This window comes from Dermochelys coriacea, chromosome 14 (assembly GCF_009764565.3).
Source record: "Dermochelys coriacea isolate rDerCor1 chromosome 14, rDerCor1.pri.v4, whole genome shotgun sequence".
In the NCBI taxonomy this organism is placed as follows: domain Eukaryota; kingdom Metazoa; phylum Chordata; order Testudines; family Dermochelyidae; genus Dermochelys; species Dermochelys coriacea.
The window spans coordinates 15961430-15975682 of NC_050081.1; the positions used below are offsets into that span (position 1 = coordinate 15961430).

General features: G+C 41.6%; 1 protein-coding gene across 4 annotated transcripts in view; it reads left to right on the forward strand.

Annotated features, from left to right (window-relative positions):
- The window catches only part of UNK (unk zinc finger), a 67557-nt gene that overhangs the window by 1221 nt on the left and 52083 nt on the right, over nt 1-14253 (forward strand). Inside the window, exon 2 of one of the 4 annotated variants that reach the window (XM_043497362.1) lies at nt 3525-3629. The exons of the other annotated variants lie outside the window; for them this stretch is intronic. Within the exon in view, the coding sequence (XP_043353297.1) occupies nt 3622-3629 (8 nt within the window). The 5' untranslated portion in view covers nt 3525-3621. The remainder of the gene's footprint in view (nt 1-3524; nt 3630-14253) is intronic. 4 annotated transcript variants of the gene reach the window in all.

Sequence of the window (14253 nt, forward strand, 5' to 3'; positions counted from 1 at the left end):
CTCCACGCTCCCATTACACTGAAGCGTGACTCCTCCATGAAAGAAATATTGCTAATGTGTAGCATCCCTCACTAGAGCGTGTTTCTCCATGTGGGAATTATTGCTGGAGCATGTCTTCCCCAAGAATATAAAAATATCATTAGTGTGGTGTTCAGTGGTCCTGGCCAGTGGTGTTCCCTTGGCGGCTGAATTATTCAGGTTGGAAGCAGTGGCAATAAAGTTCATTTTTCTTTTTTAAATAGGAAGAAGATGGAAGGGTTGAGTGGCGGGAGCATCATGGTGAGGGGAGGGTGGGTGATGGAGGCAATGGGGGTAGAAATAACTGGCAGTTCTTGGACCTCCTCTAAAAATATTAGACTGGAACTGTGCCCTGTGAAGAAAATATCCCTGAATTGTGTCACCCTTCTCCTTAGGGTGCATCAGCTTCTAGAAGGAAAAATCATCAGAACAAATTACCCATATCACTAGTGTATGTAATGGTGGACTTTTTCTTGCTAGAAAATAATAGTTTGCATTTCTGTAACTCCTTTTATCCACTGAACCTAATGTGTTTTACAAGCACTGTATCACACAACACTCACGCCTGTTACACGGGAGTAAATTTAGGTATACCAGGGTTAAGTAATCTGCCTGAAAGAAATCACAAAGTCAATCTGTAACAGATCTGGGAATAGAATTTAGGAGTCCTAACTCATAGTCAAGTCTAATAACCACTAATCTCAATTTCCGAACTGTAGTGTGCAGGGCACTTCCTGGGTGTTTACAGAGAGCTGCTTGGACGTATTGTGCTGGCTCTCCATATTACCAGCCACTTCAACAGATGTAGATCTTAGAATCTTTTGAATCTACTGCAAATAAGGAAAATCTAGCTTAGCTCTCTCTATTAGGACCACTGCTACAAAGGTGGAGGAGAGGAAACAGGAGCTGTTCTTGGGAACTGAAGGTCACCAGTGGGAGTGAAACTATCAGTCATGAGTGGGAGGGGAATGTCCACATGCAAAAGAAATGAGGTAGCTAGATGGTTATGTCTGATATAGCATGGGGAGAAGCAGACCACATGGTTCTTAAGCATACCCACAAAAGTAGGGGAAAAGGGAACCAAGCAGCAAGAAATCCCGTGCAGTGGAAGAAAAACCAGGCAACAGGAAAATTGGAGGGGAGAGGAGAAGGGGACCAAGTGGTAGAGAAGAATGGGGAAGGGGAATGGAAACAACTAAATAGAGCAACATTTGTGTGATTAACTTTTTTCAAAGAGGACAAAAACACTTACATGAAAGGCAGCTAAAAATATTTCTATATATCCATCAAAGCAATTGCTGTAGTTACTACAGGAATGTTGAGGTGACCTGCATGCTTGCAGGATGAGAAGGGAAGTGTGTGTGAAACTACCACTTAAGATGTGATTCTTACTATAAGAAGCTTGAGAATTTATGAACTAGAGCACATCACGTCATAAACTCTTTTTATAATATATGGGAACCTATTTTGATTGCTCTTTGTTATGTGAACATGCTATAACATTTAAATCTCTCATTACACTTTTTTTGTTCTTTTTGGATTTGTTTCAGTAAAAGGACGTTATGGGCACAAATTGTAAATTCAAATAGAATTAATTATCCACATCCTATACTGTCCTCTGGGAACAGGGGCGATACAGGAAATCTCTGTCTTAAAGAATTTTGGTTGTGTTTATTAGGAAATGTTCCAATTTCCTTATTGGTATTTTCTCAAATGTTGGCAATATTGATATGTAATCTAATTTACTTTGAACTGTGGTTCCGTATCTGGAATGGAGGTCCTCAACAGCAAAAGGAAACATGAAACAACAATCGTTGCTAATACACACCTTTTGCTCTGCTCCTTTTGTTAGTTGACCAAGAGCCTTATAAAATCTTAGCTTTGACATTAGTGGCAATTGTAACACATAGCGGGAAGTGAAGTACATTAGTACAGTGTTACATATGACAACGTTCGCTATTTGAGTGAGAGATCTCATGGTTTTCCCCTGGGGATTTATTTTCTTATTCAAATCTCTTAATTTTGGAAATTGCAGAATTCAGATGAATAGTAATTTTAGAAGTATCACACTGTTTTTAAGTTCTCTCTGGGTTTATTGAATTAGCCGATGGTTCTTTGTGATCGTGCTTTAATTGCAAGAGTACGGTGATGTCATTAAGATACCCAAACGAGGCTTCAGGTTTCTGCAGGCTGGCTGGATGTGTTGTTACAATGAAGCGTTTCATGTAACATCTTTGTTGGTCAGGCTTTAGATTACCATTAACAGAAGAAAAAGTACTTTTCATGTGTTCTGCCAAACCAAATATTTTAAATAGTTTATGGAAGTACCTGTGTGTTTTGCATTATTTCACGTTGTTTCTTATGTTTAACGGGTATAATTATCATCTTAGGTACCCACAATCTGCAAATCAGAATAGAGGTTGGGTTCGAAGAAACTAAAGAAAGTGATCAATTGTGTTAGAAAACCAATCGTCATGTAGTGAAGATTTTGTTTTGACTTAGTCAGCCTAGTCCATTTGGATGTTATTGAGCTCTATTTAACTGTGTGATAAGGATTGTGGACTTTTTTATCCCTCTTGTGAAGTCCAGAAAAGTGAAAATGGAGCGATACTTTCTTCCGCATATGTTCTCACCTGAGTGTCAGATTGTTTGAGAACTTTGCAGAAAGCCAAACATTCAGATGTGGGTAAGATTTGATGAAACTCGTGAATGTATCCATTCTAGTGTGCTCACATTTATTTTGAATAGTAGCCCCTTTTCCCATCCTACTCCCCCAAGAGAACACCTTGGTTCAGGCCCAGGTGATCTAAATATTTTCTAGCTGAGTTATAAACCCTTTGGGGCATAGATTGTGGGTATATTTTCACTGCAGAGTTAACACATTATCTACACTCGAGTTACTCCTTTCAAGTTAGCCTTGATCAAGTGCAACACTTCAAAATAACACTGCTATGTTATTTTGTGCTATGGACAAGCTGCTCTGTCCATACTGGGGCTGCACTCACTTGTGAGTGACACTAAGACTTCTGGGAGCATATCCCATGTTTCTTAGTACTAAGTAAGCTGATTGCACTATTAATTGTTTTGCAGTGTATTGTGGGAGAACTAGTCTGCCCTTCCTAGGCTCACAAGGGAATTGGGGGAAGGCACTGGATAAATAGCACCACTCAAGGAATGCTAGCCTGCGTCCGCTGTGCATAGTAGTTGTGTGAGAAGTTAATGCCTACATTATAAGCATCACTGCACTCGATTTAACGGTTTTTGTATGTGGATGGGAGTTGAGCTAGGTGCAACCAAGACAAGCCCAGTGCTTTTGCATGTATTTGCACAGTGTCTATCACAATGGGTTCCCAATGGGTGCTACTGCTATATAAATATTATATCATAATAAAGAAATCTGATCCCACTATTTTTATGTGGGTTTGGAATTCCTTTGAACAGTATAGCAAACAATCTTATGTTTAAATTCTTACTCATAAATAATCACATTTTCATTTTTTTACAAGCATGCCATTGAAATAATTTTTTGAAAAAAAGTCTGAAGTGTTTGCGGTTGCCTGAGCCCTTAAGATTTAAGATCACAACTCTTATCATTGGGCAGAGATGACAAGGTGAATATGCTATGTAAATAGTTCTGACTTTATATGCACAAACTGTCTGTTTCTGAAAATATGATTAAAAATCAGCTGTGCGTTAGATTTATACTTTCAGTGAAGTTATTCAGTGGACTTCACACCCTTTAGTCTTCTCCTATAAGTGGGTCTACTTTTTAAGTCACCCTTTCAGTATGACTAGAAATGTTCTTTACTTATAAGCAGTTTGTTTAAAATTGTTTAATTTTTTTTTCACAAGTTATCTTTAAACTCTTAATACTCTTAAAACAAACTGATATCTAAAAATAATAAATGATTGGCCTAATTCAGTTCTGTTATACTGGTTACTCCCTTTAAATCAATACAGTTACTTCAGATTTATGCTTGTGTAACAGCAGAATTTGGCCACATTTAAAAAGAGACAGGTACATTTTAAAGACAGCTTGCAACTCACTAATAACTCTTGAGATACCTGGAAGAAACCAGAATACCTATTGTTATAAAATTTAAAACAAGGAACTACTATACTCTGCTGTATTGTGTTGACTGTAAATGTCTATTTACATTATTGGGCAAGTACAGGCTGGTTTATTGGCTGACTGAACCTCCTTGAAAGCAATTCCATCATGTATTGTTATTAGGAAGTGTGAACTGTAACAGGGAGGTGAAAATGTGAAGTACTGGAGCAGTTGCAAGAAATGTAGCATTCACAATGTATGTTTACTATAGAAAATGGTTAGAGAGGCAAGCTGGAAACCAGTAGATTCTTGACCATATACTCACAGACTTTAAATATAATTAGGTGGTTTTGGTTTGTTTGTTTGTTTTTGGGGTGGGGGGATGTTTAATGTTTTAGGCCTTCTTGATCCTGCATTGGGATTGAAGTCAGTGGGGCTCCATGCAGGGCAGAGGTTCCCAAACTTGGTTCGCGGCTTGTTCAGAGTAAGCCCCTGGCGGGCCGCGAGATGCTTTGTTTACCTAAGCGTCTGCAGGTACGGCAGCTCGCAGCTCCTAGTGGCCACGGTTTGCTGTTCCCGGCCAGTGGGAGGTGCGGAAAGTGGCACCATCACTTCGGCTGGGAATGGCAAACCATGGCCACTGGGAGCTGCGAGCGGTTGTACCTATGGACTGTCAGGTAAACAAAGCATCTCGTGGTCCACCAGGGGCTTAGCCTGAATAAGCTGCAAACCAAGTTTGGGAACCCCTGATGTAGGGGAACTTCTGTGCCTTGCTGAGTGCCATTGATTTATGCTGTACTTGTGTGCAGCTCCATGGACTTAAATCACAATATGTGATTGGGGCCTTTGTTTGGAAGACTATAGTTTTCAGAAGAATGACTGATCAGTTTTGTCCCTTTGGAAGTCATGTCAACATCTCAAATTTGTCAGAGAGTTCACATCATGGTGACTGTTGTGTAGAATATGAACTAGTGCTGTGCAGATGACGGCAGTTCCATTTCAGGAAGGATTTCAAGATGTTTAAACCTGGCTTCATTCTGAATAGGAATGAAAACTGAAATTTTTGAAATTCTCCATGAAGGAAAATTCTGGGGAAAAAAATAATTGTTTTGGGTTGATCAAAATATTTTGTTTTGACAAAATTAAAATATTGTTTTTCATTTCTATTTCAGTTTTATTTACTTTTCTATTATGTAATGCAAAAGTAAAAATTAGAAACAAGAAGTTGTTGTGAAACTCAAAAAAAAAGTTTCATTTAAAAAAATGTCAAAAAAGGACATTTTGACATTGCCAGAACTTTTGTTTTCGGTTTTCTTCCAAAATTAAATTCCAGCAAAATTGGCTCGATTTCAAGAAGCTTTTCAGTTTCAACAGAACTGTGTATTCAGATGGAAATAGTTCTATCAATGTTTTTCTGACCAGCTCTAGTACAGAATTACTCCTCTTATTATACCCCTGTAGAGTGAAGGCCAACTTTTATGATAAAGTTTTGCTCATTCTGAATTGTGTGTGTATCTCTCCAGCAAACGTATTCCCCCAGCATTTTAGAAAACTTGATAAATCTTCAGTCTGCTCTTGGTTCTGTGCATGGCATCAACTAACTTCCAGTCAGAATGTTTCTTTGTATAGACTTTTGACTTAACCTGGACAGTTTTTAATCCGAGGCAATACAAAATCTTTTCAAGACTAGCTTCCCAAAAGCAATTTTATGTGGGCATGTAATAGTAGCTTCATAAATTAAGATTTTTCAGAGAAACTACCTGGAATATGTATGCAAATTATAGAAAGCCACAGGGCAGATTTTTAAAGGAATTCTTGCCAATTGGAGCAATAATGTTCAAATTATTTTTTTAATTAATTTTCTAATGCACAGTTGTATATAAACAGGACATATTGACATCCAAGTCACACTGAAACCATTGGCACCCTAATCTGTAGTGCTTTAGGTGCATATATTCACAAAATGCTCCGTGCAGTCCTGCTCCTGCTTCACATGCACAGATCCCATCAACTAGAACTCCATCCTCTAGTCCCAATCTGAATTCATGTCTGATTCCTATCCTGTGCTAGCAGGCTATGGAAGATGTGGAATTTCCTAACTGCCTTGCCCTGTTCCCTTCTTAGGAACTTGTTTTTGTTTTCAGGTATCAGGAGAGGTGGGGAGGTTGCTACAGTCTGGTACTTTCTCAAACTTACTTTGTGTACTTGAATAGTACTAAAATAGTTAACACTGGTGACATTTAAAAGTATCACAGTCAGAGTTAACATCCCCTTGAAATGAAAAGGAGCAATTTACACTTTTCTTAGCGCTGTGGTTTCAGGCTGTCTTCTGGCTTTTGCAGGCATCACTGCTTCACTTGGTTCACATTTCTAAGATTATTTTTGCAACAATAAAAGCTCTAGTCTTAATTTGTTTTTTAAAAAGAAGAAATCATAAAATCTGAAGCACAGTGGTGCAGATAAAAGTATTGGTTTGCAGAGCAATAGCAAAGTGGCCTAGTTTTAACCTTTTTGAAAAGAGTCACAGATCACCAAAAACCATTGAATAGAATGCGCTTTTTACTGGTACCTGAAGGATGGGAACCTACACAAGTTTCAGGAAGGAGCTTCTTAGAGCCCTGCAAAAATCTAGGGCCAGCGCTTGGTATCGCTGAGCAAAGCTACTGATGAGCAAAACTACTAACAAAATTTTGTAGAGCTCACTGGTTTATTAAGATTATAATTAATGGGTTTATTTTTCAGTCCTTTTGTGCCCATAGCTCCCATTAAGGTCAGTAGGCATTACAAACATACAGAGGGGAGAATAGATTCCCAGGATAGTACCTGATGATTAATTACAAAAGAATCTGAATTTATTATGAAGTCAGGATTATTTTACTGGTTGGATCTTTTTTTTTTTGATCCGGCTATATTACATACTAAAGAAGGCTGTCCATCAATCCATATCCGTACACTAGGAGAGCTATCTTTTCTTGCAACATTCAAAGGACTGTGAGATATTGAGCACTTGGATTACCATCACAACAGAGAAATAAACCCTGGGTGAACACTCTAGAGCAGTGGCACACAATCTTTGCAGCATAAAATACCACACTGGCAACTTCAATGATCATGAGGGCCACACCTAATTTGCATATACATTTATATATAATTTTAATCTGAAATAAACACAAACTTTTGTTATCAAGTGCTGAAAGTATCCACTACGCTTTGTAAAAACACAAAGGATGATTTGTGGGTTGCAGGGAAAGGAATATCAATTGAAAGACTGGCACTGCTTCTCTAAAACCAGCTTATTGATGTCTGGCTTTATCTTTGTGTTGGCTACGTGTGATACAAAATGCAGGTTCATATCTGATAGGTAATCACAGTGTTTTGATTGAAATTCACAGGAGAAAATATCTGTTCACAATTGTACACCCGTCCAAAGAAGCTACCACAAATCTGACATTCAGCTGGCAAAGAAACAAATTAATACATTTCCTCCACAAAACTCAGATTAGACTGGATTGGAGCATTGTAAATCAGTCATTTCTTGTGGAGCTTTTATCCTCCTTTTCTGATTCAGTTGAGTATAGGTCTGCAAACAATTTATAAATTATCCATCTATTTATCTATTTTGTTTGGGAGAGAGTCTCTGAATCATTGGCCAAAATAATCTTGAAGATTCTTTGTCTTTTCATCATAGGGATGATTATTGGTCTTGTATTTCTTGAGAATTTGTTGGTAAATTAGAAAGTGAGAAAGGTTGATCTGCTTACTGTAAATGTCTGTAAAATAGTTTGTAGCTGAAAACCAGTCTGTGCTTTGCCACAGCTCAGTAATAAGTATCTGAAAACAATATTTATTTGAGGTGGCCTCTGCAAATTCCCACATATGGGATGCTGAGCTTTGGAACTTTTGGAAAGCAGAAGAAGTGGCATAGTGGTTAACACACTTGTGCCTAGCCTAAACCAGCTATGTTGGTGCTAAACCAGTAGTGGGAGAATTGCTGTGTAGAAAGATATATTGGAACCAGGGATCATGATTTGCACAACACAGACGTATATGGTCTTTTTTAGCTGGTCTTTACTAGATCTTTTTACCTTGAACAAATTGATTTAGTATCTGAAGTTAACTGGTAATATGTTTATGAAGGCCAGTAGGCACTCCCCACATGTTGATCCAGGCTACAGATATTTAGGGAAAGATATTTTGGGGTCTGTAGTCTGGATCCAATTAACTTGAGGTAAAAAATAGTCCAGTGTAAACACACCTTTAATAACCATACTAGAGGAGCATATTAGCTGGATATTTCTGCTAAACCATCAGCAGTAAAATAGTTAATGATGTTGACATTTAAACTGGTGTTCAGATATCATGATGATAAGCGAGAGATAAACTCTAGATAGATAAAATTTTTGTGATTAAGTTTCAGAGTTTACCCATCGTTGAGATGAACAGGTGCCATTCAGACCTCAACTAGAGGCGATGTCTTCAGTATTGGCCAGTATTTTCACCAAGAGCTGGTCTACACTGAAAATGTGCATTGGCATAGCTACATCTTATACCCCTGAGAGATATAGTTAAGCCAATTTAAGTCCCCATATAGACAGTGCTAGTTGACAGAAGAATTCTTCCATCAGCCTAACTATCCCCCTCAGCAAGGTGGATTACCTTTACAAACCGGAGAACCCTTCCTGTTGCTGTAGCAAGGGCTTGTCAACACTTAAAACACTACAGCAACACAGCTGCGCCATTGCAGCTGGACTGCTGTAGCACTTCAGTGTAGCCACTAGCTACACTGACGGGAGGTGTTCTCTCGTTGGCATAGGTAATCCACTTCAACGAGGGGACTTAGGTTGGTTTAACTGCACTGGGCAGAAGCATGGATTTTTCAGATCCCGATGGACATAACTAAGCTGACCTAATTTTCTAGTGTAGACCAGGTCTTACTGTCCAGTTCATAGACTCAAAAGGGTCCCAAAGCATCTGTGACATTTGGAAAGCTTTTTCAGCTAAACGTTCTGCAGTCTAAAGTGAGGCCCAACCAGCAAGCCAACAACAGGTTCCTCTAGATTAGGAAAATAAGTCATATTTGAAAACATGGTAACTAATGTTATTTTAAGCATAAGTTTGCTTTTATTGTAGATAGGTCAAGTCATGTTTAAAAACCTGTTAGCTAGGGTTAGCCACAACCAACTAACTCATTTTAAAACACTATATGCCCTGCCTAAATTAGGTGCCAAGTTGTACTTAAAATCATGTTAGTTAATATGTACTCAGACATGTCTAGGCTGGGCAAAATAAGTCAAACCCAAAGAAACCAAAAGGCAAACTACATGTGGGGTTTTGGCTTGTGCACAACAGCTTGTAAAGACACTTCTGCTCTGAAATATAACATTGCAGCTATGGGCTAATCCAGGGGTCTCAAACCCGCAGGCCACATGCGGCCCATGGAGTTATTTGCTGCGGCCCACCAAGCTCCCCGTGCCCCTTCACCCCGCCCCCCGGAGTTATTTCCTGCGGCCACCAAGCTCCCCTCCCCCACCGCTCTCCCTCCCCCCAGCGTGCCGCGTCCCCACTCCTCTGCCTACCTCTAGGCACTTCCCGGGAGGGAGGGGGGAGGAGTGGGGAGCCACGTGCTCAGGGGAGGAGGTGGAGAAGAGGCAGGGCAGGGGTGGGGATTTGGGGAAGGGCTTGGAATAGGGGCAGGGAAGGGGTGGGAAGAGGCGGGGCGGGGTGGGGCCTCATGGAGGGGGAGGAGTTGGGTGGGGACTTTGGGGAAGGGGTTGGAATGGGAGCTGGGAACGGGTGGGGCCTCATGGAAAAAGTGGAGTGGGAGCAAGGCTGGGGGCAACAGAGCAAAGGGCTTTTGTACCTTTATATGGAAAGGTGTCAGTGATGCGGCCCTTGGGCCAATGTACTAGTCCTCATGTGGCCCTTGTGGTGATTTGAGTTTGAGATCCCTGGGCTAATCTATGCACAGACTTGCACTGGTTTAGTTAAACTGGTATAGTTAAAACTGGGCAAACCCTTGCAAAAATACTCTTAGATCTGCATAAAAATTATTATATTGGAGCTTGGCCATGTAACTTTCAAGCGTAACCAGTATGTCAGATTTAAATAAATTTTAAAATGCCCCCACACAAAGTTGCACCAATTTTAACTAAGTCGGTTTAAAATTGTGCAGTTAAACCAGTGCAACTTTGTACGTAGGGCAGGCCTATAGAAGGTGTACACTATGAACACGAACCTTCTTCTATTGATACCCTATAGGCCCTGACTTCAGTGCAACTTTAACCCAAGTTTAGCTGGCCAGGCCTGTGTTTATGGGAAAAGTAAGTGTGATTTTCAGTTGAGTTAGCATAGCATGATTGAAAGACACATCTTTTTTGCCCATCAATATAAAGCTTGGAAGGATGGTTGGCTGTGAACATGATTTGTGCCCCCACAAAATATGGTCAGAACTTGGCTAGTAACAATGGAAGTGAACAGTGTTTTTTGCCCTTGCCAATGGCTTTTGTTGGTCTGTGGCTGTCTTCCTGTAAGGGTTTTGGCACCTTCTTTTAGGGTTTTGGGTTTTTTTTTCTTTTTCGGTATAGACCATCCCTCTCTCCCCCCCAACTGTACCTATGTAACCGTATTGGTTGGTCCTCCTTCCTCCTAGCTGTCTGTGAAATAGGACATCACAGAACATGTTGCCACACATGGTATTGTTGCCACTTTGTGTGTATGTCCTACAGGTATTCTGTCATCTGCTGAAGCATTATGGTATACCTGCCCACATTTCCCCAGAATGCACAAGTATAAATACAAGCACCATAGTTGATATGGGGGCACAAACTGATGATTGTCTTATGAAGAAATCTGATTTGTGGACACAGCCATGTTTGTTGTAACCAGTTCAGACAGCAGCATCACAAATGTTTCAAAAGCAGTGTGGCAGACAGTCCTTACTGTAGGTATGGTCAGCAGTTATCCATGCATGTAATTTGGAATTTGTGTAGCTGAAGACTTAGCTGGGACAAAATACATCTGTAACACCGTAAATGAGTGTTATTAAATGTTTTGCTTATTGGGAGTGAATCTAGGTCTGAAGATCTGGTCAATGGACAGAACTTTAAGTGCACATCAGTATGAGCCATGGCTTTAACTAGGGCCCTACCAAATTCATGGTCCATTTTGGTCAATTTCACAGTCATGGGGATTTTAAAAATCATAAATTTCATGATTTCAGCTATTTAAATCTGAAATTTCACAGTGTTGTAATTGTAGGGGTCCTGACCCAAAAAGGAGTTATGGGAGGGTCACAAGGTTATGGTAGCGGGGGGGGGGGTTGGTACTGCTACCCTTACTTCTGTGCTGCTGCTGATGGTAGCTCTGCCTTCAGAGCTGGTCAGCTGCAGAGCGATGGCTGCTGGTCAGGAGCCCAGCTCTGAAGGCAGAGCCACCACCAGCAGTGCAGAAGTAAGGATGACGTGGTATGGTATTGCCCCCTTATGTCTGTGTTGCTGCCTGAAGAGCTGGGCCCTCAGTCAGCAGCTGCCATTCTCCAGCTGTCCAGCTCTGAAGGAAGCAATGCAGAAGGAAGGGGGGCATGGTATGGTATTGCCATCCTTACTTCTGTGCTGCTGCTGATGGGGTGCAGCCTTCAGAGTTGGGCGCCCTGCCAACAGATGCTGCTCTCTGGCCACCCAGCTCTGAAGACAGCGCAGAAGTAGGGGTGGCAATACCGTGAGCCACCTAAAATAACCTTGTGAACCCCCCCCCCCCACCCGCAACTCCCTTTTTGGTCAGGACCCGCAGTTTGAGAAACGCTGGTCTTCCCCGTGAAATCGGCATAGAATAGGGTAAAAGCACACAAAAGACCAGATTCCCAGGAGGAGACCAGATTTCACGGTCCGTGACCATTTTTAATGGCCATGAATTTGGTAGGGCCCTATCTATAACTTTACTCAAAAACAGAAAGTGAAGTATGTACTTATTTGTCTTCAACTGTGACATAATCACTTGAAAATCCTAGATGTGTATTTCCATCTCCTTTAAAATTGTGGGAGAATATGGTGCTCATGAAAATAAGAAGCAGGTGCTAGATGTGAGAGACACTTCTTTCAAGATCTGTAATGCCTTGAAATTTCACTTATTATAAGCTCCGACACAGCTTTGCCAGTACGCCTAACGCTTTGTGTGGCCTTGGGCATGTCACTTGACCCATCTGTCCCTCAGATTCTCAATCAATAAAGTGGTAGTACTAGACTGCTATTATCAGACAGAGGAATTGAGAGGTTAAATTAATTGATCCGTGATGTACTTTGAGATTTAAAATGGAGGTACTTTACAAGGCCAAAATATTTTAATTGAATGTGCCTCCTGCTCTTCTATACCTGGGACCTTCTTGAGCAGAGTCTTGTAAAATCTGGCAATTTGCATGGTAGATTTTTGTAGACCCTTAGACTGGCAGTATTGTCAAGAGCTGATGGAGGAGGCGAAATATAACAGCTCTAAAATCACATAGCACTGTTCGCAGCATGACCTCTTTTCAGTTGGTGGTTCAGTTTATTTAGGTGATAAAGAAGATACTGAGGCATGAGAAGGCTGTCATCTTGACAGATGCAAGCTCAATAGACTCTCTTTTCTCACACTTCTTCCCCCTCCCATCCTGCATTCATAGTTTGCCTCTTGTTTTGATAACATGATCCATTTAATTTTCTTTTAATTTAAATGCTGTATAATCTTTTCAAAAGAGTTTCAAAACTGCCCCATCTGTGAGGGATATGGGGAAGAAAATTGACTAATCCGTATATATTTCAGTAAGAAAGGATACATTTGTATTTTGTGTAAGGAAGATGTGTGGAAGAGAGAGAATTCAAAGGCCTTTCTTGGTCTGGTGCAAAATGGAAAGGTCTGGCTAACTATGGTTGGTTGTATGGGAAAGTACTACTATTTTCAGATTTAGGGGGAGTCCAAAAATAGATTTTCTTGCAAGACTGTAACTGTTTCAGCAAGATTGTTGTGTGTAATGTCTCCCTGCCAACACATTTGCACCAATTAAGAACTAACATGCCTTTTGCAGTGAGGCCACAGAGGAATATGAGAAAGAAAACAGTGATGCTGTGTCTATGAGCAGTAGAAATTGAGGGAGAATACTAGCAAAATCTGCACAGGACTCTCCTTCAAATCATGATGAAAGCCAGCAAGATTTTTGCCAAAAACTTATTGTCATTTGGCTTTCAGCTCTGTTGGCCCTGTAGCCTCTATTTTAATACCACTATAAAAACACTTGGTTTCAAACCAGTGCAAGTCACTTTTTATGCTACACTTCTCATGCTAGTCTACATTAGAGGTTTTCCCTAGTATAAGTACACTGACGCAAAAAACCTGTGTAGCTGAGGCGCCCTGTAGCTGACAACACTGTATATATCTCATTCTTGCTCTAATTTTTGTAGACAGTATCTTAGCAAGGATTAGTCAAATAATTTATCTAATGGCCAGGTTTTCTCTATCACAATATTGCAGAAGACCCAGCCTCTGTTCTCTAGTATTCTGTTCCCTAGTGTCTCTGAAAGAATTTTGATTAGGAAGAGTATAGGACAGGGGTGGGCAAACTTTTTGGCCCAAGGGCCACATCGGGGTGCAAAACTGCATGGAAGGCCGGGTAGGGAAGGCTGTGCCCCCCCAAACAGCCTAGCTCCCACCCCCTATCTGCCCCCTCCCACTTCCCGCCCCCCGACTGCTCCCCTCAGAACTCCCCCCATCCAACCCCCCCCGCTCCTTGTCCCCTGACCACCCCCTCCTGGGACCCCCACCCATAACCGCCCCGGGGCCCCCCCGGGGTCCCCCCATCTAACCCCATCCCCATTCCCTGTCCCTTGCCCCCCTCCCCCGCAGAACCTCTGCCCCATCCAACCGCCACCTGCTCCCTGTCCCCTGACTGCCCCCTGGGATCCCCTGTCCTTACCCAACCCCCTTACCATGCTGCTCAGAGCTGCATGTCTGGCAGCTGCGCCGCCCAGCCAGAGCTAGACATGCTGCCGCTTTGCGCTGCAGGAATGCACAGCCCCACCGCCCAGAGCACTGCCCGCATGGTGGCGTGGCTGCAGGGGATGGGACGGGGGCTAGCCTCCCCAGCCAGGAGCTCAGGGGCCAGGCAGGACGGTCCCGCGGGCCAGATGTGGCCCACGAGCTATAGTTTGCCCACCTCT